Source organism: Calonectris borealis, chromosome 10 (genome assembly GCF_964195595.1).
Source record: "Calonectris borealis chromosome 10, bCalBor7.hap1.2, whole genome shotgun sequence".
In the NCBI taxonomy this organism is placed as follows: Eukaryota; Metazoa; Chordata; class Aves; order Procellariiformes; family Procellariidae; genus Calonectris; species Calonectris borealis.
This window is the reverse complement of record NC_134321.1, coordinates 22,153,578-22,179,100: the sequence shown is the minus strand read 5'-3', so window position 1 is coordinate 22,179,100 and position 25,523 is coordinate 22,153,578. Positions and strand designations below refer to the sequence as shown.

Here is a 25,523-nt window from a genome sequence, read left to right as displayed (position 1 = left end):
TCCCTTGCTGGCAGATTATCAGCATCTTTTGAAAAATATCCTTCTTACAACTTTAACGTTTATTCAGCTTGCCATCAGCAGAATAGTTCTCTCAGTAATAATTACATTCATTGAAAAAAGTGTGAAATATGACTAATTTGGTGCAATTAGGTAAAAACTTCAGATATTCTTGTGATTTATTTCAGTATTTAGAAAACAGTTTTATTTGCTTGCCTTATTTTTCTTATTTTCCATGCTGCAGGCCAAATTTTAAGTGACGGCAAAGTCCTCATCCATTTATGCAACTACATTGAACCATGGGATGATTTATCCTTGTCTCAAAAGAAGAGTCTTAATCAGAGATATCAAATGGGCTGTGGCTGCAAAGTAAGTATAGAACGAAACACTGTCTGATGGTGGAGCCCACCTTACAGGCACTAGCAGTTTTCACTGGTGGGAACTGTTCTCTTAGACACCATATATTTTATATTATTCGAGAATAAATACCATTTTAAAGAAACCCGCAATATACTGAATCAATGTACTATTTCACATTTAGATTACTACCTGCTACATGGTGCCCTGTTCAATCACTGCACCAAACGAGTGCCTCTGGACAGACTGGCTGATAGAAAGAAAGCTGTATGGGCACCAAGCCAAGCACTATGCCTGTATCAAGAGAAGTGATGGCACTTGCAGCTGGTACCGAGGTGGTCCTCCCCCAGAGAAAGAGTTTATTGATATCAGCGAACCTTAAAACGATCACTTCCTAAAAGGCCTTGGAGTCTAATTCCATCAAACATTGCACGCTCACAGCTTTGAACTGCCATCGGCTAATGTATCTGTTGCTTAGAAACAAAAACAAATTGTCCTGTACAGCTGAAGTACGAGTCTGTGGAATTGGCACTCTGTGGATGAGGAACAAATCTCCTGGAGGTAGCTACTCTGTAAAGTTATGCTTTGTACAGAGAGGCTCAAGCTGAGAATGCTCCTCTGTGTCCTCTAAGGCATAACAAGATTCCCTTTTACCAATATGAATGTACAAGAAAAAAAGAATTGCCAGAATTTTGTCCCCTGTTTCTGTTAACCTACAGAGTAAGACAGCCCCATGTTTTATTCCAAGTCCTTCTGACGAACTACAGAATGTTTTATAGAACTATATTTTCTGTATGAAAGTCTTCTGATACAAAAGAATTATTGTACAGTGTATATGTAAAGTATTATAACAATGTGCTATAAAAAAAAGATTCAAAAATCCCTGTTTTTCCTCATCTGTTGGAACAAGTTGAACACTTCTGTGATTAAACAATCTGTGCTCCATATTCTGTATGTTACTTATGTCATAGCTTTCTTTATCTACAGAATTGTAACTTTCACTGATAACTAAGTTAAAAAACAGCCTTGATAATCAAAATCCTCTTACCCCATTCAATATTCCTATGGACTAGCTATACCTTGTTGAAGGAAAAGCCAGATGTTCTAATGCTTCAGCATTTTATGGAACCAACACAAATAATGACAGGCTAAAACTGCTTATATTTACAGAAGCCACGTCCATCATCACGGTAGCTATAGTACTTGATAATGCCTCTCCAAATAGTGACTAGGTATTTCAGCACTGTTAAAAGCCTTGGCTTTAGAAACTCATGTAAAAATACATACAACAGATATTGAATAACTTGCACCGCAAGTGATTTCTAAAAAGTTCTCAAATATTTGACCATATTTAATAGTTTAAACTTACATTAATGGTTCTTCATTCGTGAATACCCATCATACTCTGTCATAATGAATTTGGTAACTCGTGAACGTATACTAGAGAAGTGTTACAACATATTTTGCCTTTTAGTTTTTTAGTGTCCTAACTTTTATGAATTGATTACTGTAGTTAGTAACTAATCTCACACATATTTAAGTTTACAAAAGTAATTCAATTCACAGTGGTAAAACTTAAGAAATGATTTCAGTAAATGCCAAAGTTTAGACAGTTGTCCAACTGCTTGCGTTCTAGAGACTGGATGAGAACCATCATGCAGGGTATGAATCTCTAATAGCTGCCATTTTTGACATATTTTACTCTCTCCAATTTTCTCCATTGGGTTTCTTTCACTTCGTTCCAATTTTGGCTCGAAATTACCCTCATGTATTCCCCATATGAGAATTTAAAAACAACAGGCAGAGATTTAGACAGTTCTGTTCTCATTTGGTTAGATCAAGTCTATTTAAAGGTTTACCACAAACACTTTGCTCATTCCTGCTAACCATAGTGTGACATTTCCAGCCTATGGGCTCATTAAGAATCAGAGCTGTTATTGCCTATTGGTTCCAGGGTCCAGCTTTCCAAATAGTTCCTTCAGTCTGTTTGCTATAGAGTCCTTATAAAATCATTGGGACTTAAACTTGCAAAGAAGATATGCACATCTTTAAGTGTACAGGCATCTCCAATTCCATTCAATTCAATGAAGTAGTAGTTTGGACATAAAATTCAGCATGTCCTATATATCTTGCCACATCCTAAGATATATTGTATTGTATATATAACGTATACTTGCAAAAAAACTGTATAAATGATGTTTGTGACATATTCTGTTCGTGTTTCTAATGTTTATTTTGACAATTGCATGAATCCATATTTAAAGGATAGACAACGGCAGCTTTGAAAACACTCTTGTGAGAATAAATATTCTTACTTTTTTTGTGGCTAAACTTACACAATTCCAATGAACTGCAAATGGTGCAAGGCCAACAGGAAGGCATGCCATTATTCCTTTCAGGGATATATGTGCCTTAATAGTCAATATTTCACTTTTTATTTACTGCAAATCAGTTTTGCTGTTTTAATTTACAATCCTAAATTAAACCACCATATATTTGTGCTGCCAAATGTAAAGCCTAGCTCGTTTTCTGCTTTGCTAAAGACAAACAAAAAATTACCTAACACTAATTTGGACCATAGACTTGTTATGGATATTTACATAAAGGAAATAAAAAGGCTACATTTCTTCCAAAAAGGAATTGATATTGCAGAGACAATATTGACAGTGCTATTTACTGTCAGTGCTGTGCATTTATATTACTAATTTACAGAAAGATGTAAAAAACAGGCCTTATTTCCTCATGTCAAACCAAAACAATTCCTAGACAAGCCTGCAAGAGCTTAATAACCATACAAAGTCTGAATCAAGCACATGGCTAATTAATATTCAATACATGTACAGTGTAGCATTTGTTTCCAAATCCATTTTGATGTAATGGTGTCTTTTGAATAGCACTCTGCAGCAAACAGATATTTTCTGCTTTTTAACTCAACATAGTTCTGTTTCTATTTCAGTTTTATAGTAATTAGACCTTAAAGTCAAGTAACCCAACTCAGATTGCCTTTTTTATGTACCTTGTAAAAATAAATGTTTTCTTCGATATTTATGAACAAACTGTAATATGAATTGTATGCCATAATTAGTTTTAAAAACATTTTATATTTGATCTGCCATAAAATATCCCATATGAGGGGTTTCAAAATTAATGGCCATCCAGTTTGATTTCTGTCTGAGCATAAATCTGGCCAAACTTCCCTCAATGGATGGTACAAAGATTTTTTTTTTTTCTCATAGCAATAAATATGGCAAGAAAAGCTTTACAAAAAAACCCTCTCAGAATGAGTTTATTTTCCCTGAGATTCAGCACGAGTAAAGATTATGAAAAGGATTAACTATAATGTGGCATTCTGAATAGTTATTTTCCTGTCAAGATTTTTACTGTAGTGGCATTGATGTATTATCAACAGCAGATTATTTTTACATCATTTTATTTTTACTTCCTGAAACTGTGTATGTGTTATATGAAAGGTAAGAGCAGAAATATAGCCTGGTACAACATTTGATTTTAATTTGAACATTACTCACATGACTTATGATAAGAGTAGGGAAAAGAACAGAGAAGGGAGACTGTACAGGTGAACGGTGGAAAAAACAACACCTTGAATATTGTTGGCTTTTTCTCAATGTTCCAATTAAGTTTTAATTAAATTGTCCAACAATTATGTTAAAAAGGCGTTGGGTTGTTTTTTGACAGAGAACATAAGAGGTGGGAATGTAGTGAAATAAAGGGAACTAATTACTGAGGGGAAGGCTGTAGATATGACTCAACTAGCAAGGAGTTCAAAAAGCCTTACAGCGTTTTGTGTAGTTTTAATCAGTCTGAGATGAATGTTTCTGTTTCAAAAAGTGTTTCATTAAAGCAGCTCCATTTTTACACAAAAGAATGGCATCTTTGTTTATTTACCTTTTATTGCCGTCTAAAGACTCCGTACAAATGATCACCATAGTACGAAAGAAGCAAAAGAAACAGAAGCACAACCGTACCTCTGGCATGCTCAGCTGAAAACTCAATTCTCAGAGATTTGGAGTTTTCCCCTGCTCCCTCCCCACCCCATCTGGTTTGCACTGGAGGAGCGGGAGAGAGCTCTAGGTTACGATTTGGAGGATAAGAAGGGAAGGAACGAACACAAGAGGAACTACCAAAAATTATTTTAAACTGTAAATACCAAATTCTGTAAAAGTAAATGCAAATGAGGCCAGCTATTAATAAACAGTGTTTAAAAACCAGCAAAATTTAAATAGCACGATATGATTTCAATTCATCAACTAGAAGACTCTGATATTTGGATCATTTTACAACCCATTCTAGAAATTTGAATAAAATGTTATCTTGTACCATGTTGCCTGATTATTCTTCAAGCCAGAAAATTCCAAATAATTTCTTCCGAAGGAAAAAACAAACCAATGAGCTTCACCACAATCAGTTATTACAGCACCTCTAAACCATGTATGGCAATGTGATACTGAAATGCATTAAATTTTCTCCAGATTAACATTCATTACGTAGAAATATGTAAAAATTACTCAGCTACAGAGAACATTAATATTCAAACGTTCAAACAAAAGACAAGTAACTTATCAGTTCAGACATTAATGAGCAATGTAAAGGAACAAAGGTGGGAAAAAACCACTCAAATATTTGTTATACTTTTAAGCAATATGCCTTATAAACACATACACACATTTTCTTGTTTGTGTTCTATTACTGAATTCGAATTCAATCAGCTGTTCAAGACAGCAGTTTGCAATTGAACTGGTAGACCTTCTACAGGGCCATACTATGTAAAAATTAATTCTTGTCCCAGAATTATAGGATATTTTCTTTGTTTCTATGTACTGCAATTTAGCAATGCATTAAAAAAGCCGGCTTTTTCAATAGAATCATAGAATCATAGAATATCTTGAGTTGGAAGGGACCCATAAGGATCATTGAGTCCAACTCCCTGCTCCTCGCAGGACTGCCTAACACTAAACCATATGACTAAGAGCATTGTCCAGATGCTCCTTGATCTCTGACAGGCGTGGTGTCGTGACCACTTCCCTGAGGAGCCTGGACAATAGCTGATAAAATAATGAAGAAAGAACAATAAATTGTGTGCAGGAAATTATAAAGAGGCTTTAATCTTGGCCCTTCTCAGGAAAATAGAGATATAAAACTTATTACCATTTAAAAAAGCATATTGCAAAACATGAGATGTGGTTCTGCTTCTCCACCTGTTATGAAAGAATCCCCAAGGCATAAAACACTTCCTTTGCATAAAAAAAAAAAATACAGATTTTATAAACATGTATATTTTCCTGATAAATCCATCAACAAAACCCCCTCCCATTCTGAAAAGATTTGACTGTCTGGGACAATATTTAGATCTGCTGCTCCGGATCAGTACCACTCTCCTTTGGCTCTACAAAACTTCTGTGTAGCAAATTTACTAAATACATAACTGTGGTGAAAGCTCTTTTCAGAACTATCATATGTGACAAGAGAAGTGGAAACATCTGTGAGTTGGTAGTCCAAAGAAACCAGAGAGAACTGGGAAAGCAGTGTGAAGAGCCATCCTGCCACTCTTGCAATACATCAAAAAACAGAGCAGAACTGCACCATACTGTGTTTATTACCAAAAGATGAGACAGACATGGGAGAAAGAAGACTTCAGAAGAAATCTTAATCAACTGCTATCGCTGAGGCTTATCTTAGATGCCATCTATGATAACGAAGTGCTAGCCAGAGTCTCAAGACAGACACACAGCAATTACAGCTTGGGGACCTTACACAAACAGCTAACTAACATATTTATCATGACCTTGCAATGGTACTTGAATCACAGCTGTGTGACATATGCTGAATGGATTATATTCTAAAAATAATTGATGCTTCTCTGCTAGTCTATTCAATCAGCAAATAGCCTCCCTCCAGTTTCTCTCAGCGCTGAAAGTATTTCCTCTAGAAAAATATACTCAGGAAAGAATTTCTGTTTAGAAAAAAATGTCTGCAGCATAAGACAGGTAATGCGTAAAGGTTGTTAAGTGTTATTTTTATGAATTCATTTATGTCTGTAAAGGACTGGGAATCAATGTCAGCTCAGGTGCATGAAGATCACAAGTCATAAACACCCTGATTTTAGATGAGTTCAAAGTTCTACACTGACAGGCACATAGCCTTGTGCATCATCTACAAAGATGATAACCACTTTGAACATACCATAAAGGACTAGGTTGAAAACAAACCATAAAAGTAACTCTTGCACTTTAATAGTTGTTCAGTGTCCTTATAAGCGTTTAATCTCTTTAAGATCTGAAGTCGGTTAGCTGAAAAATGACTGCCTTCACATCTGAAAATCTTCCAGTTAACCATCACAATGCTTTCAAGTGGTCACCCAGTCTTATCCCTCTGAAAGCTTCCAAAATGGCTTTTAAAATAGACAGTAAACGTGGGAGATGAATTGTGTGTTTACAGTTCCTATTTTACAGAGACTGTAAGTAAATTTAGTATTGGTATTTGCACGTACCATTTCCTTGTGATTTGGATAGAACGTTTGCTCAATTAAAGGGAACTTCTCTGGACCCAAAGTTTTGTAGACAGACACCAGCTGGGCAAACTGTAAAATAAAGCAAAACAAGGCAAAAAGCTTAGGAGAGAAACCACATTCTACCAAAATGATCTCATACTGTCATTTTGCTTCTTGTCTTCTGCATTTCATAAACTCAGTAAATACACGTACACATTATACACTTGCTCTCTCCTCCTCTCTCACATGCACACCTTTTTAATCCATCCAAGCTATGACTCCACATGCAGATCAACAAAGAACAATACCTCTAAGAGTTAAGCCTTCACATGTACAGAAAATGAAATACATTGGAATACGGGTTTTCAGACACTTCATTCTCTATATATTTTAAGCCGATTTTGTGATAATAAAATCATTATAGTTTTGCATTTTCTACCATCTTTAATCTAAAGATCAAATATATTTCACAATAATTTAGCCTCTGGCACCTCACTGACATTGAAACGCAATTTTGCAAAACTGGCAAACAGAGAAAAGCAGTAACTATGCCCTGTGTAACAAGTCAGGTGAAGAACAAACAAGAGAATTTTAATTTCCTAGGCTCTAGCCATGTACCGTAGCCACATGGCCATTCTTCCACAGTCAACAAAGATGTTGACAATTTAAACAGCTACATGTTACTGCCGTTTCTATTAACGTTTTCTTTCTGGGCCCTTTCTCCGACATATCCAGTCTACCAATATGCTGGACTGCAGTAACTTAACATAGAAAGCAAAACAACATTTAAACACAAAAAGACAAAGAATTCTTTATTAAATAGAAATGTATTTCAGGGCTGTTCTTTCTCTTTAGCGAACAGATCAACTCTTCCGTTGTAACAGTTCGAAAACTAAATGACTCTTGAAAACACGGCTTAGCAAGTGAGGTTTCTAGGGAGCAGGACGGCTTTGGCAGTCAGAAAACCACTATTGTTTCAAGACTCCAAAGCTCTCGCTTGTACATGCCTGTGATGTGTTTAATTGTCATTATGCCAACATGAGACATAAACAACTTAGCACAACAGTTTGAATAGTGGGATTTGCTGGTTACAAACATGAAAAAAGCAAAGAACAACAGAACTCTGTCCATAATGCAGTTAGATAAAATACCGACTCTGTTAATGCAATTTAGGGTGTAGGGATAGCAAAAACTGTTTAAAGGTAAAAAAATTATGAAAGCTTTGCATCGCATTTCCAGCTGGCATGGAGAATTTGTTTAATTTAGTGGTGTTTACTTAGGTTTGGTAAAACACATATTTAAATTTTGAAGTCCAGTGGAAAATACCTTAAAGATGAGTAGTTTTCACCAAAAGCTTAAGAAATTCTAGTTGGACAGTGTGCTATACAAAACAGACCTCAAGGAAAGGAAATATTATCACAGCTACCAAAATAAGGTGGTTTGCGAATTGGATTCCTGACAACTTACTATTTATTTCTGTTCTTACCCAAGATCCAAATTTAAAATTTCATAAGCAAATACTGCCTATTAAATACATGATTTTTGCCAAACAATTGTTACCTTAAAATAAATCTATTTACCTATCTTTAATAAAAACCTTTTAAAAAAATCATATGATTGTATTTCCTGTGATTCTTTCCTTATTTTCTTTTCCATTTTCACTGAAAGCAAGCAAAACACAGTGAGAAACTGGCACTATTTGTAGGGGTTGTGGCATTCACTCAAGAGGTAAGAAAGCTGTAATTCAGATTAATACTAGTAAATGTTTGTTTACTTAAAATAAAATCGTATCAACCACAGATAATACACACGTATCACTCTAAAGTACCCTCTAATCTAGTAATTAAGCTATGAAATAGCATGTAGGAAAAGTAGGTTTAAATTTCCTGAGGCAGACGAGAGAAATAACTCAGGTTTCACATAGCCGGGGGGAATGATTTATCCTTTGCCCCTACTGGGACACTGCTTCACCTGTGTATCTACAATTTTAGGAATCTCTTGTCAAACTTTTCTCCCCCAAAAAAGCAACTTGATAAATTCAACCCAAATTCACATAAAGTTTTGGCATTCTAATTGTACATCCTTAAACTGCTATAAATATTTCTTATTTTCCCTGTTTCCTACTGGACAATTTATGAAAAAGAATTTAATTTATGTTTTAATGAACTTCTATCAGCTTGTAAGTGTGATCTGGATTATACCTTTCTATATTTCCCTTTTGAGCAGCTGAACCAAACAAACATCAGTTATATAAACCGAAGCAAAAGACCACTTCTGAAAATCCTGTTGTATCTGGACAGTTAGGAAGACATACAGAGCTTACAAATAGGCTGAATATGCAATACCACGTTGCCTGCTTTTCTATCCAAACCAGATTTTAAAGGCCTGCTGGAAACTACACTAGGAAACTAACAAGTTTGATTTGATCTTTCTTAGACTTTATCAAAAAAAAAAAAAAAAAAAGACATATTAATGCTTTGCCTTGATTAGAGTTTTGAAAATGTTTTGTTTTACTGGGCTAGCTAATATGACCTTAAATTACACCTTTAAATCACAGTAAAGTTTATCAGATTCTTCCCTGGGCAAGAATATCATCTTTTTAGACAATAAACTACTAAATTACTATCTAATCCAATGCTGAATGTTTTCAGATATGGGCTGTTCATGAAATAGAGAATATTGGTAGAAATAGAGAATACTGGTAGAGCTACTCTATATTTAAATAAAGTATTTTATGTGGATGACGAAAACCCTGGGAGATTTTAACAATTACCTAAAAAAAGAACCTCATAGAGCTTAGTATTTCAGCAGCAGTCTTTTCAACATCTTAAGAAAAAACAAGAAAGTGGAAAAAAGTTCTTTTAGCTTTTATTTTAGCTAGCTGAATTTACTTCTCATTTTCAAATTTTTTATCTTATTTTCAGCTCGAAGAGAGAAATCCTCAGGTACATATATTTATGGTTTTCAGATTATTTTTTTAAAAGGAAAATAGTGGGATTTTGTAACATTCTTTGTAACGTCAGCTCTTCTCTTTTCTACCAGGGATTAAATGCTTTCACATTCTTGGCCTATAGATTGCTCCTGCATAAAAGAACAGGAGAGCGCCAGCTGCACTTTTTCTCCTCTCCAACAAAGTATGATACAGATAAGAAGAAATACTTAGTCAAAAAAGACACTTATTCCCTTTGATTTCATATAAAAGCTTTATGGGGTTTCAATACACTAAGAATGGAACACTAGAAATTTGACTGCATAGACTGTACTGTAATCAAGCAGCGCAGAGTTACAAAAAATCATAATGCCAACTTCATAAAGGTTTGAATAATGATTTTGTTTATCACTTTAGATGAGTTAAAATGTGTTTAATGACACGCATATCATCCCTGAAATGCCCAGATTTTTTTCCCGAACAAACTGCACAAACTTTTTCCTCAAAGATAATTAGATATGATATTTAAAATTAATTACTCCAGCTGGTGCTTTGTGTTACCTTTAATTCCAGCAAGCTTCTCATTCCTCTCGCCAGACTGAAGGATATATATCATTGTCCATTCCAGTGGAGAATTTCCTGGTATGTTCAATAAGATTTTCATGCAACAAACTACTTCACATTTGCCTGTACAGTTGTTCCCTATCAGGGAAGTACCACTGAGCTGTGTATTATAAAACCTTCTCTGTCAGAGATTTTCCTTTATTGTCAGTATTCATTATCTGTGCTCTTCACAAGTTAAGGCTTTCTTCTACTGACAGTGGAAGAACTCCAACTGGTCATCTAATACTTCACGGTAACAACTAAAATGATGACAAAATTTTCTGGATTTTGTCTGTCTCACCAAACCAGATGAGTTGGCATTCTCTAAGACTAGAGAAACAGGAAAACTTTGATGGGGGACACTTTTTGAATCTCTCTGTCATAAAAAAATGGTGCTTTTAGCTGAGATTTAACTTATCTTTGACTGCTCTAAGGTGTGGGCACATCTATAGAGTGAAGAAATGTAATGCAATACCAGTTTACTTCTGGATTTCCATATATAAATTTGCATTTTACCAAACGTATTAAATGCATATCAGTGTTTGTGGGTGAAATTACTAAAATAAAATTTCTACGTTTCTAATATGATGTCAATATTAAGTATTGCTGCCAGTTTTCTTTGAACATGTATTACTTAAAAGCAGATGATGCAAAACAGTTTAAAGATCGGGTTGTTATGCTGATCAAACATTTAGACAGAGTAAAAGTTTCATCCTACAGTATACTTAAATCATGTAAGATTTGTAAGTCTTGTAAGACTAAGAATTGATGAAAGACAGCTTTCCATGGAAATGCCGTAGATGTTCCTAGTATTTCTCTGTGAAATGCACACTGGAGTAAATGATGCCTGAATATGTATATCATTACATGTGAGCACACACGGGGGCCTCAACGACTGGATTTTCCCTTTCAATATAGGAAGGGAAGCTCCCTTCACCCTGTAATAACCTGCAGAGGACTCCTGTAGGGTCTGTAGGTTATGAAGCTGAAAGATGAGCTAGTTTACATTATAGGCTGCTTTATGTTTCATTTCTATTATAGGAAACTAATAAAGAAGATGACACATTGACTTTTTTATCCCCTTCAGCTAGCACTATGAAAAACATCCTGAAATCCGTTTTTAGGCTGAAATGTCCATTTTTAGGCTGAGGCTTGGAAATGTGGCTGGTCATTCCAGAAAAACATGACTGCCTTGTAAAAGTAAGAGATGTTCAAAAGCACAGACTAAGTACCATTAGTATCGGGGTCTTTGGTGGCCAACGGATTGAGAGACAAACATTGTAGACCCTTCAGAGGGAGAAGAAATTAAGCAATTGTGTGGAAGGGGCTGGGAGGGTACGTTTGACAGGTGTACTCTGTGGGAGTCAACTTACTTTAACCACGATTTTTCACTGTGCCTGTATTTTAAACACTGTTTCTGTGTTTCTCTTTGTGGGTTTTGGTTTTTTTCTTTAAATTACTATTACCTGGGAAGTAGCTGTGTTACTCTTTTTATGCTCTTCATAACATTTGTTCTTTGTTGCGATTGGCCTACATTTCTTCTATTAGGCTTTTAGTAAACATTAAATACTTTTCCAGAAGGCTGAGTACATACACATTGGATTTGCTATTTGATACCTAATATGAGAATCAAGGGGAACAGACTGCTGACTGTAGCTTACGTACCTCTTTCTGTCAGCAGGAGCTGACAGACAACTTAATGAAAGTATTCAAACTTCCAAAGTCAATTCAAAGTTTGACATGGCAACTGAACAATGAAACATCGCCTACAAATCAGTTTGGGCACATTAACAGAATACAGAAAAGATGGGAACTGACAAAAGAACTTGATGTTCCTCCAGCAGTTTTCCATTATTACGATGCAAAGCCAAAGACAACACAGTTGGACCATGAACGGAAAGATAACTTATATGGATCCTGCATCATAATTCAAGTGGTAGTTTTGTAACACAGATGAGTTGTTTCCTAACCCGTTCGCAGCCCAGCCTCACACAAGAACATGGTGATGATCTCTGCCGCACCAAGCTGAGCTGCAAACCCCCACTGTATTTTGTATTCAAGTCCTGCTGCTTGACCCATCACTCTGGGACTAGCAGCATCTCCTCCTTCCACCTTTGACTGCAGCCGGTATTTCCTCACCTTCTTTACCTCCAGCTCCTTCCTTACCCTCTGGGATGCTTGTCTGCATCTACTGAGATGGAGCTACTAAGCCTGTGTGGATTGTGCTGACTCTTCCCAGAACCATTTGGGTGTCTCTGCTCCGTGCCACCCAGAATTTCCAAAGGCATTTATTTGGCTTCTGCACCTCTGCTGCAGCATGAGTACTGCAGCCTGTACTGCCTCTGAGAGGCACATCTCTCCAGTTGCTAATCACTGCTGTAATTAACTGCTGGAATATTTTCACATCTGAATTACATCTGATGAGATATACAAACCATTAAGAATTTCTACAGGATGCAAAAAAAAGCCTTAAATAAAAACCTCATGCCCTTGGAAGAACTGTATGCAGAGCTCTCACTTACAAATTACCAGAGTGCATCCATGGGGGGGGCGGGGGGAGGGGGGAAGTTTTCTACAACAGTTAGAAAAGCAGGATTTAAAAAAAAAAACCCAAAACTAGAAAAGGATCACAGTCAGAGACATAAAAACATTTCATTTTGGCTTGCAAAGTTGGGTAGCAAGGCATCTGGCAATGAGAAACACCTTGGCTAATGAAAGAGGCTGTGACAAAATGTGTAAACAGTGAGGAAAGTGAGATTTAAGGAAGACATGCGGATTAAAATGAAGGAAAAATAGCTATGACCGTAGAAGGTAGAAAACAGATCAAGACATGTTTGTTAGAAAAGAATTAGTGAAAATTAGTACCATGAGGCCTAGATCAAGAAGCCTTCTGGAACTTTTTATTTCAGAATGAGAAATTACAGAAGGAAAAAATAAGTTTATGGAACTGAGTCATTCAAATAAAAGCTATGAGGACTCCTTCTTGGGTGCACTTGGCAGCGATGAGAGTGTGCAGTTTATTCCACTATTATGGGAACATGGAGTTCAGTGTCCTGTTCAAGGAAACATTTGTGCACCTCTTTACACAGGGACTTGGGTATGTGCTTAAGCACTTCTCAAAAGGGTTTGGGGCTCACTACAAGAAAAAGAGATTTTATTGTTTTGTGGGTTTTTTGAGAGATACTAAGATCCTGAGACTTTCCAGTTAAAATAGTAAGTTTTTGTAAAAATACTGAATTCAATGAACCTTCACAGTAGAGGAGGAAATCTACCTTTTAATGCAAACTGGGTTTTTGCAGATACAGCCCTCCCATATTCATTGATAAGGACTCTTGTAGTTAACGAAATTTTGTGCAGGTTTTCAGATGCGTCTGTATGAAGTTATCTTCAGACACAAAGCATTATTTATGTACTTAACCATTGAAGTAAGAAGTAAATTCGATTTTAAAGCTAAACATGTGGTTAAAATATTTTTTTTTCCTTTCTCTTAAATTGTACATAGATGCAATCATGTGCATCTACAACTTTGTTCACAGAATTCAAACTCAGTCAAACTGGGCTTCTTACCTACATGGACTTTTCTGTCCTGAGATGCTTCCCCCATTTCAGCAAGATAGGGAAATCTGGAAAACCTTTTCTCAAACAATCCCCTGGCAAAGCTCAATGGTAGAATGCCATTCCCCAGACAAGACCAGCCAACACGCTCTCTTTTAAGCCCAGCACAGAAAGTCAGAGGACTTCTCTGAGGTGGCCAGCATCCAAACAGTGCAATACTTCACAGCATTTTACACTGCACCATAAACTAAAGAAGATACTTCACAGGACAGGTATGTTGGTTACTACACCTCATAAAAGAAACAAGGACAAGTACACTTTGCATCCATTTCACATGTGAACGGGAGCTAAGAATAGAAGCTAAACGTAAAGGAATGACAGCAAGGAAATCAGACAGCAACGGCAGCGCTGGTGGGAGTTTTGAAGATAACGTGGGAGAACAATACTTGTGTAGAGGGAGAGAGGAGACAGGAAGGAGCATTGAGATGGGGGAGCCAGCGCAATGGGAGGGATTTTCCTGGATGGGTGAGTCTAGCCCCCAGATTCTCCTCATCACTGAGTCACCACGGTCATATACAAAAGAAGCAGATATAATTTCTACCTAGATTTTTGCTAGAAAAAGGTATCTTCTTAGGTACTTTAACGGGGAATATAATACACAGGTTTCCTTTTTAATTAAATATTAAGATTGCAAAAGAAATCAAACTTAATTTTCATAATCTGGCCTTCAGTTATGGATATTTGACTTAAGCAAGCACAAAAGAGGGTTTTTGAATTTCAATACTGTAGCAGGAACAACAGATAATACAAAGGATATGAACCACAGCTTTACAGTCCTGGTTTTCAGATTAATCTTACAGCCTTTATTTAAATATAGTTTCTTTCAGTAGAAGCTAAGAAATGGTTAAAAGTCTGTTTCAATTTTCTGCCACTAGGAATGTTCAATGCAATGAAAGTCTGTAATGGATGTCAAGAGCTCCCACTGCTGCTCTTTAGTGCGGAGAAGAACAGGGCAAAGTGACAACAACCTAGCACAAAATTCAAGAATGCAGTAAAAAAATCTGAGTCTACTTTTGCATTAAATTGGCCTCATGGCAGTAAATGCTGGTGAAAGCAAAGTATACTCAGTTTATACATAAACTTCATAGTTCAAGCAAAGATTGATGAATATAGAACTGTAAGAATTACTTGCTGTATGGAACAGAAAACAAATCATCACCCCACTGAGGTATATTCATTATTTAAGAGTCTCTGCTTTTTTCAAGGGATTTCAAGTGAGCTTACACATTTTAGGAAAGCAAAATAATTTAGCAAGACTGTAATATTCCCTTTCTATTGCAAGAATAGATTAAACTTAAAATAGCTCTATAAAGAGGTGCAAAGAAGAAAACACACTGCTAGGTTTAATGTATTTAGATTTCTTTGTTATGCGTTTAAATGAATAATTATTTATGAACTTTGCTCCATTTGAATGTTAAAACTTGCTAGTAAATTGTCTTTTGACCAAAAAGCTTTAAACGTTTTCACCTTCCTTCTGACAGTTTTGTGAATTTACTTTCAGCTCTCACACTACAAATCCATCAACATGTTTTGCTTTAACTGGTAGACTGAGCAAAGAGGCCGAAATCTTCGTTGGTTGACAGAGAATTAAAGTACAGGTTTTTATGCTTAAGAAAGTTCTGCTCAGATCAGTGCTGGAAGAATAGCATATGTGGACAGTTTGTTCTCTGGCTGCCCTACAGATACACAGACGTCTGCCTTCACTATGTCTGTAAATCCAACACCCTTCATATGAATAAAAACCACAAAACTGGTTTTAGAAAGACCTCTCCCATTCATGTAAATATTTGCAAACAGGCAAATTGAATTTTTTACGGAATTTGCCACACATTATCACATGAAGCTGTTCAAACTTTACCACCCATGCGATTGTGTCCAGTGCCTAAGAAAGCAACTCTTCACTGCTTGAGACAGAGACGGACAGCACCCGGCTTCCAGTCCTGAAGCGGAAGAAAGGAACCGCTCTTGCTACAGTAGCTTCCTAAAGCATAGGGGTAGGAAAAGGCCATTAAACAACCTGTTTGGGTGGGCTCTGGCTGCCCAGTGTCCCCGTCATTATCTATCAAGTAGATCAATCTTGCCAGAATAGTTGAAACAAGAAGAAAGTTCAGTGCTGGCTTCAGGTTTCATCTAATGAAATAAAAAACTATAGCCATTGACTAAAATACAGGTCTTAATATTTCTAAGATTTATAATGTTAACAGACATTAAATTGGAACATCCCTAAATGTCTTCCCTACCTGAGTTGAAGCCAGATTGCAGGTATGCATTCCTTAGCCTCGACCTTCAGTAAGATCCTCTCTGGCATATAGAGAAGTGCAATAACCAGCCAAATTCTAGCCCATTGTTCAGCATTATTGTACAAATCTTATTTTTGAGCACAGAATTTTCTTATAGTGCAATAAATATTTGGTAAAAAATTTATAATTTCTTTCTCTAAGACATGGAATAGCATTGAAAGGTCTCATAGATTTACAGTAAATAGGTTTTCCAAAGACTTTCCTTCTTGCACACATTCATTTTATTTGTTATTCATTCCCCAGAAGATACTTTGACACAATACTGAAACTCATCTGTGTGGTGGTGTCTGCCTATTAGCATAGCTTCAGTAATTTGTGTCAACAGGAAGCTGGAATGAGCAGAGCTCATTTCTTTTATATGCTCCTCCCTGCAGAGTGCCTACAAGATTCCTGCCAGTGCCCCAATCTGTTGCTCAAGATTATTAAAGTACAGCTTGGAGGGGGAAAAACACCAGAGTGCAACTTCTAACAGCAACACATGAAGGGGGAGAAAACAAGGTGAGGGAGAGTACTATAATACCATCAGAAAGCAAGAAAGGGCAGTTAAAACAGACCTTCCAAAGAGAGAAAGGTAAGAAAAGAGAAATTAAGTGTTCAATAAGAGTAGAAAGATGAAGACAGATAAGTAGAAAATCATCTGCAAAAGAAATGCAAAGCAAAACAGAACACATGAAGGCATAGAATTACGTAAGCTTGGCAAAAGGAGCAAAAAAGAAAAATGTCAACAAACTTGCAAAAAAAGTATTTGGCTGTCCGCTCACAAACTGTAGGAAAAGAAACAAACGAGAATGGTGAGGTTTGCAATACTACCAAGTTTAACAAAAGGAAAAGCCATAACCAGCCTTCCCTCAGAATGACTGCAGATATGCAAGGAAATAAATTCTGGCATAACAAAGTGTTCTATGGCACTTCTCTTACATTTAAACCCTTAGATTAAAACCCTTAATAACAATAAATTCCTACAATGAAGCAAAGTCCCAGTGTCCTTTTGAAGATGTTTCAGTACAAGATGGGTTCACATCTGGAGCTCTATGTAAAAAATGCCAGGATCTTTCAGCCATCTTTAAAATAAGATAGATACGTCTTTTTCTGGGCCTTAATTCCACTCTGCCAGCTTTTGCCCAGAACACAGTTCCTATTTTTTTCTTTTATTGCCCACATTACTGAACCGATGTAGCAGTTTGTCACTATGCCAACAGTTACTTCACTTGAGGCCAAGCCTGCTCAGGACCCAGCGTTCCCATCCGTGCAGTGGCAGACATCTCTTCACAAGCTGTTGCAGCTATGCAGTAGCTTGACAGACTACAGTGGGCTTTCTACATCCCCTCGAGATTACATCGTGTCAGTATTTCAAGTTAAATACAGACTCTTCCACCAGCATGGCAACAGCTAATTAAGGTCACAGTGCTCTCAGATGTTTTTTAGTAGACCCATTATTACGTTGTAGGTTGTGCCATCTCCTTCACCAGATGCCGTGGTTTAACCCGGCAGGCAGCTAACCACCACCCAGCTGTTCGCTCACTCCCCCCAGTGGGATGGGGGAGAGAATCGGAAAAAAGGTAAAACTCGTGGGTTGAGATGAAGACAATTTAATTGGACAGAAAAGGAAGGGAAAATAATAATAATGATAAAAGAACATACAAAACAAGTGATGCACCATGCAATTGCTCACCACCTGCTGACCGATGCCCAGCCAGTTCCCAAGTAGTGGCCGTGCCCCCCCGCCACTCCTCCCAGTTTTTTGTTCATCATGACATCATATGGTATGGAATATCCCTTTGGTCAGCTGTCCTGGCTGTGTCCCCTCCCAGCTTCTTGTGCACCTCCAGCCTCCTCACTGGCCAGGCAGTATGAGAAGCTGAAAAGTCCTTGACTTAGTGTAAGCACTGCTCAGCAACAACTAAAACATCAGTGTGTTATCAACATTATTCTCATCCTAAATCCAAAACACAGCACTATACCAGCTACTAGGAAGAAAATTAACTCTATCCCAGCCAAAACCAGGACACCAGAGTAAATGTGTAATTAATGTATCAGCAGATCCTTGAAGCATTCTATACCAACCACTGTTATGTAGCCTCCCAAGGCACACTAACAAGAGAACAGATTTGCAGCCAGCTACAGATGCTGCTATGTTTTTTCTCTGCCTTAAAGGAACCAGAACTGCTGTCACGGAATTGGACTGATTTTATGAGAATTTTATTTCTCTTCAATCATACACACTTGGTCTATACAACTGCAGCAATTCTGTAATCTCTGCAGTGTTGAATTGCTTACCACTATCTGGATCTAGAAGTAGCAATCCAGCTACTATAATGCATGTAATTAGTACGTCACAGTCCAGGTTAAACTGAAATAAAGTGTTCTATCTATATCAGCCATGGACATTGAACCTTGCAGTCCCTGACAGGTAAGTCAGAGTCTGCATGTTTAGTATAACTCACCAGCTAACTCCACCTCACTGCATAATTCCACTTATTGGCAATCTGCTATACACAGTATGGGTGAAGAGCTAATAATCTGTGGTATTCCAAGACCCTATCACCAATATTTGCAACTGAAGCTAAAATCAAGAGCAGGGTTCAACTGATGTAAACACTTAAGCATGCAAATTTCACGTAAATCTTAATAGGAAGTATGCAAAAGGATGCATGCAAGACAGAAGGAATTTTTTAAAAATTCAACCCAGTACACTGGAAAATCGTGGGGGGGGTTAAATATTATTTCCCCAGCCTGAATCATAAGCATGAGATTTAGCGACTACTGCAAGCACTGTCATTATCATCACATTTTCTAGTTACTTCCAGCCTCCACAATTACTTACTTCGCTTACCTACATCGTGTACTATTGGAAAAATTACATACAATCTCATAAGTCTCAGTTAAGGAATGTCTCACTTATTTCTTGAATGACATTTTCTAAAGGAAAACAAAGATAATAAAATATCTCGATTGTTACTTTAAATAATATCAAATCGTAACTTTGGGTAATTAATTATGTTATTTTTTTTCTTTTTACTATTAAAAAACTTTCATAAATGCTTTACAACAGGCTCTGCACACCATTAGATATGAGTATAAGATGGATCACGAATCCAGTGAGGAAAGTATACATTTTTGCCTCACCTTAACTCGATGTAACTGTAACTTAAACTAGATAAAGTTTTTATCTCGTTTGAATGGGACGAATCATGCACAAGACTATTACTTTGCAACACAACAATGCAATGAAACATTCCAACATGGTAAGAGAGGGTATGAACCTTAAAATGGTCCCTCCACAGCTCTGCATGCACTCACTAACAAAGAACTTAAGTCTTCATTTATAAAACTCATGCTTCCCCCCCCCCAGGTAAGTAGCTTTCTGACATTCTTACTAGCATTTAAGTGAAATCCATCGCAAAAGCCAGGAGCATGAATTTTTCATGAGGTAGATGGTAAGTATTATCACAGAAGTGAAATAACAGTCCTGTAATAATCCCAAATCATTAACATATTTCAGTATGCAAACATCTCACCACACACATTCATTTCAATATTTTCTTCGCCATGGTTGCTAGCATCCTAACTTTTCAAAGGGTTATATGGTGCTTTGAACTTTGGACACGCCTTCAAAGGAACTGTGTATGTCCTGACACCAGAAAACACAAGCTTTAAGACTTGTTTTCAGAAATGTTTTTAGTATGTTCCAGATCAAATACAAATTTGCTGACTGTCTATTGGCAAAGACATGGAAACCCATGTGTGTCTGCAGACACAGTACAAAAAGAGTTCCGCTGAAAAATTAAAGGCAGGTGCTTCAGTTTCTAATGCAGGGTGTGAATCTGTCCTCAGGGTTGAAAACAGATGCTGTGCATCTGGAGCTGTATGCTCTAAAAAAAGCAAAGACCTGATACTCTGAAGAACAGTAATTTAAAAACCAGAGATCTTGTATGTTGGATTCTAACTCTCATTTTATCTGATAGCCCTTTTATAACTAGTCTAACTTTCCTGACTTGCCCTCCTAGCAATTCTATTCTACTTCTGATTTTACACTGATGCAAGTAAGATCAATTGCCCATGACTAACTCAATAATTTTTCATCCCTTAAAGGCCCATTCCATTGGACAACTATTTTTTTTCTGCTGTTATAGAAATTGCAATTCACTTCTGCCACTCAAATTTTACCTGCAGAAAAGTCAATCTATTTCTCATCAATTAAAAAAGATTGTTACTTATGGCTTTATCTGGAGTTCTGATTTCTAATTCTTCATGAGGCTTTTGAACTTGCAATTTTTATAGAAATAGTTTGCATAAAAGTATCAGGTCACCTGTGTTAGCAAAGGAATTATCCAGAAAGGCATCCTGTACATGCTATGAAGAAAGGGGGCTAATCGATGGTAAGTCTAAGCACATACTTGCTTACTTGCACTACTGCAAAACTGACATGGACACTCATGACTGCTGAATGTGCCTTCTGAAATTCTTTCTGACAGTAAGATGTACTTTATGAAAAGATACATACGCATATGAAGTGGAACTACTTTTCTTTTTATATGAATGTTAAGATTACAAATAATATAAAATGTAACCAGAATTAGAGTGAATTCTAGTATTTAAGCTGTGATGAAAAAGACAGAAATTTAAATAAGAAAATGCAAACATACAATTTCAGTTTCACCAAATCATGAAGTTCGGTATACAAGAGATGAGGCTGGCAGGTGGCTCAATACCTTTAATCAGTGCTGTAAATGTTGAACTGGTTTCTGATCAAGGAACTTGCCGAATAATTCTGCTAGGTTTTTCTAGTTACAGTTTAACTAAGTTTGTATCAGTTCAGCTTAAATATGTGTCATTTTAACAGTGGGGAACACTGCTTGATTCACTGGCCTAAAGTACATCTAGGAGTACAGTATGGGCATCTGTGTTTTTTATGCTTAACGCTAGCATGCAGCAACAGATTGAGGAGTGCACCCTAAGGTACCCAAAACTAGCCCACAGTTTGCAGCAGAGATTTCACATAGGCAGGGTAGTAACTCCTAGTTACTCCCAGTTATTATTGTAAGAGTGAAAAAACAACAGCAGAGAAATTTTATGTGCAACAAGACCAGTTGTAGGAAAGAGGTATCTTTATTGGTTTGGTGGAAGAACAGCCATGACACTAATGCCACCAGAAGAATATTACACGGAGGAATTACTCATTTACTTTTTATTCCATTATTATTGCATATAAATGCTACTCTTATTGCTTCATCGCCTAGCTTTATTGCATACAATGAATCAAAGCACTAAGAAATACCACACAGCTAGAAAATGTGATGTACTGTACAATGTACAATTCAGCAATGTACAATATGTATTCTGAGAAGTTATAAATGCTCTATCAATTATTTATTCCCCACTGTAGTTTACTGCAACATAAAAGTATCATAAAATGAGCTGAAAGAGGTCTATGTTAAAATTGGCTGACAATTTTTTGGAGGGATTTTCATAGTGTGAAAAAATAAGCATCTTCAAGGCACTAAAAATATCACAGTAAAGCTTTCCTTCAGTGTGAAAAATACTGACAACAGTTCTTTTCTTACCCAGACATCAGACGGAAAAGTTAGGAAGCTTTGGCTATTTATAACAAGTGGTATTCTTTAAAGTTTCATTAGCTATTGGGCAACTGAATGCATCTATTAAAGGAACAGTGACTGCACCATTGATAATCACCTCTTACAGCACCACATTTTAACTTGTTGCTACTAATGTTTAGTTCACTATGAACCAAAGAGATCAGCAAATTCTACCTTCATCACTACAAAGCATGTAATGAAAAACTGAATTGGCTTCTACACTAAAACTGGCAACTGTCAGTGATTCTCCAGTGTACCTCATTACTCTAGGTGTAACTGAAAAGATTAACTCCTACCCCATATGCACAAGGTTATGAAAAGAGCTTTCAAATGAGGAAACGAATAGCTCAGATTTCCTTGCTGAAGCATAGCCCCAAAAATTTCATAGGCATGAGGAAAACATTGGCTAAAAGTCTGTTTAAATTATGTTCAAAACCACAAATATGAAAAATATTCTCAGCTCGCTTTTCCCAGACAAATTGTGAATACACTTTCCTCACTTGAGGAAGTATGTTAGCAGTGGATAGGCTTTCCGTTAGTTTCCTCACTTATTTCGTTATTTGTACTACAAGTATTTTTTTCTCTCTGTCTCCACACTGCCTACACTGGCTCTTTGAAAAAATTATTTAAATAGCTTACTTCTTATTCCTTTTACTATTGTTTCACTGCTCTGCTAAGTAACTTTGCAGTTTGATACTCAATATTCATGAAAGGGAACTAAACAAGCAAACAAAAAAGTAGTCACTAACTGTTTTTGCACCAGAAGAACTTTTCGGTAGATCACTTACCACCCACGGTTTGTCACAGAAGTTATAGACTGATTCCAGGGAGTTGACGCTAGGGATGCCTGCATACTGCATTCCAATGATCAAGTTACGGAAATCTTCATTTTCTGCCATACTGAATGAATGTTGTCGAACAAGGACAAAATCAGGCCTGAATGACCTAGCAAGAAAAAGATACGTTGCTAATAGTCAATGATCAAATTGTTTTTCCTTCAACAGCAAAATCTTAAAAGGGAAAAATGTCTAGCTGATGGATAGAGAAGTACTAAAAGAACACGCAAAACAAAGGTAAATGCTACAAGACAGAAAGAATTAATATGGCATTATGAAAATCTATACTGTATCATTTCTTAACCGCTGTTCAGAAAACATCAGCATCCAGTCAATAATGTGACTCCATTAAGAGGAAAGACAAATTATCATGGCTTTTCAGATTCTTTTCCCACTGAAAGATAAATGATATATATAAATTCTGAGTATGTTCTTAGTTTATGTACACCGGTTCCTGAGCAATGACAATCAAAAACAAAGCAGGCAAATGTCTCTGCCAGAAACTTAAGCTTCCTGGGAACGATTTTTTTTCACAACTATTTTCAGACAGAGATTGGAGATAATCACAATTCAGCTTTTGATCAAGACACTTGTCAAAATGAATTTCTAAACTCACAACTGCACTTTTTTTTCCTCTTACTCTCTTGTATCTAATCAGGATTTCCCTTGTTGCAACCTCTGTGGCTTCTTGTCCTACCACCACGCACTTTTGAGAACAGTCTGACATTTAGTTACTGAAGAAGGTTATGGAAAACAGAAGACATAATGCAACAGGATAGAGCCACCAGCACAAGGGCAATTCGCTCCTAAACTTGACTGTTGAAATTTTCTCCTCCTTATTCAAATTTTATAGGTGGAAAAAACACTGGTTAGCTTGAAGCTACCAACCTCCTGAAAGAGGTATTACTGCAGGGTAAATTAAATTAGTGTAGTAAATTAGTGTAATTATTTACATGCCTTGACTAAATATAAGCTGTATACTGGAGTGAAAAATTCCAAAGATTACAGAATGATTCAGAAATCTCACTCTAGTAAAACAAAACAAAAACAAGACGATTAAATTCATGTTAAAATTGCTTAAGCAGTTTTGAGATTCCACCCTGAATGCAGTAGTCAAAGTATATTAGCTGGATTCTTAAGCTGGTTTTCAAATGTCATGCACGATTTGGCAAAAGCAACATTAAAAAGATTTGCTGTCAAGAATCATTAAAATGGCACTATAGACCGATGACCTAAACTTGTAAAGAAATGCTTGCCTTTAACAAGTTTCAAAAAAAATATTTGTAGCATAGTTCTGAGAATTTGTGATCTCGGTTTCATGGTGGTGTGCCAAGTGTTTGAAACAAGGAAATTCCATTTACTAGCACAGCGTGAGTATAATACTTAGAGGACTAATGATGCCTTAATCAAAATTGCAGACCACTCAGTGAAAGAAAGAGACCCCCTCTATTGTTTAAAATAGTGCTAAGGAGATTGTACATCATCTTAAACACATCACTGTGTTTTTACATGAAAGTAAAGAACAGAAAGTGTTCTTTAAAATACTGATTTAATGAAGCAATTGGGAAATTGGGGGAATGTACTTTTAAAAAAAAAAACATTATATATTTTGCTTTGCAAAAACTCCTCAAAGGGACATGATACATTTACGTAATTGTTCTAGTTCTGTAATTACCGCTGGACAGAATGACTGTGCATACAAAAGAAGGTCATGAGAAAAATTTTAATCCTAGCTCAAGCATTTGTAAGATCCAAAATCTCAGCATTATGTAACATGAGATAACATTTTTCACGGTTTGGTTTTCATTCACAAAAATGAAACAAGCAGGTGCCTGTTAGACAGTTTTTTTCCTCCTAAACTAAGGCAGCAAAATTTTGTCATTGAAATTTCTATGACTTTACTAACTAATATTTTGCTCATAAATCTACGATACAAGGTCACTTTGGACCTCACATTACTAACACATAAGACTCTTCATCTCAGTATTCAGGCCTTTTTAGTAATATGCTTATAGTCCATATTAAATATGAACTTTGATACTAGGGACCAGCAGTTTCTCTCATCTCTCTTGATAGTTGAGACAGACAGAAACAAAAGACATGCCACACATCCTATTGTCTGACCCATATTTAACGCTGGATCTCAAATGAAGTTTCTTATCAACTGAAAATGTAAAGTAATACCCATCACTATCTCTGCATTCTTTAGTGACACAAGAAGCACATTCCAAGCTTCAGGCAATAAACTTCACAAACCGACTAGGCTTAAGGCAACATAAAGACTAGCACTTATCTGAAGATACAGAACATTATGAAAAATACTTTTATTTTTCAAAAATATTCTGTATCTCAAGATAAGTTGTCATAGAAACACAGAACTGCTGTCCCATCATGTCTGCATATCCTTCTCACACCAGAAAGCATGCACACATATGCAGATATCTCATAGATTTGAGTGAAATTTATCAACTTCAGGTAGTTCTACTTGGTTAAATAAATTACCCATAAAACTGGTAATATTATAAAATCCTTTGTCATTATCAGAGTTCTCTGATGACACAAGTTTTCTCTGTTTCTTAACATAAGCAGCAGTTTTACCAAGTTCTCTCATAAACTCCAAATATACATCCTTGTAGATGCCATTTTCTGGAGGTTCCCAACTCACATTAAATATTGACATGTTTTGATGTTAACTTGGCCTCAATATTTTTGTTCTGTTTGGAAGATTCTCTACAGAAAAGCCACTAAGGAGCAGTGATCAAGATTTCCTGGCTCCAAAAC

At 36.4% G+C, this 25,523-nt stretch overlaps 2 protein-coding genes across 2 annotated transcripts in view; one reads left to right on the top strand and one right to left on the bottom strand.

Moving 5' to 3' along the window:
* TIMP4 (TIMP metallopeptidase inhibitor 4) overlaps positions 1-5,653 on the top strand; it is a 32,877-nt gene extending 27,224 nt beyond the window's left edge. Inside the window, exons 4-5 of the mRNA XM_075159389.1 lie at positions 242-366; positions 539-5,653. Of these exons, the coding sequence (XP_075015490.1) occupies positions 242-366; positions 539-736 (323 nt within the window). The 3' untranslated portion in view covers positions 737-5,653. The remainder of the gene's footprint in view (positions 1-241; positions 367-538) is intronic.
* SYN2 (synapsin II) overlaps positions 1-25,523 on the bottom strand; it is a 192,635-nt gene that overhangs the window by 90,772 nt on the left and 76,340 nt on the right. Inside the window, exons 4-5 of the mRNA XM_075159387.1 lie at positions 22,695-22,851; positions 6,863-6,952 (exon numbers count right to left, since the gene is read on the bottom strand). Coding sequence (XP_075015488.1) covers positions 6,863-6,952; positions 22,695-22,851 — 247 coding nt within the window. The remainder of the gene's footprint in view (positions 1-6,862; positions 6,953-22,694; positions 22,852-25,523) is intronic.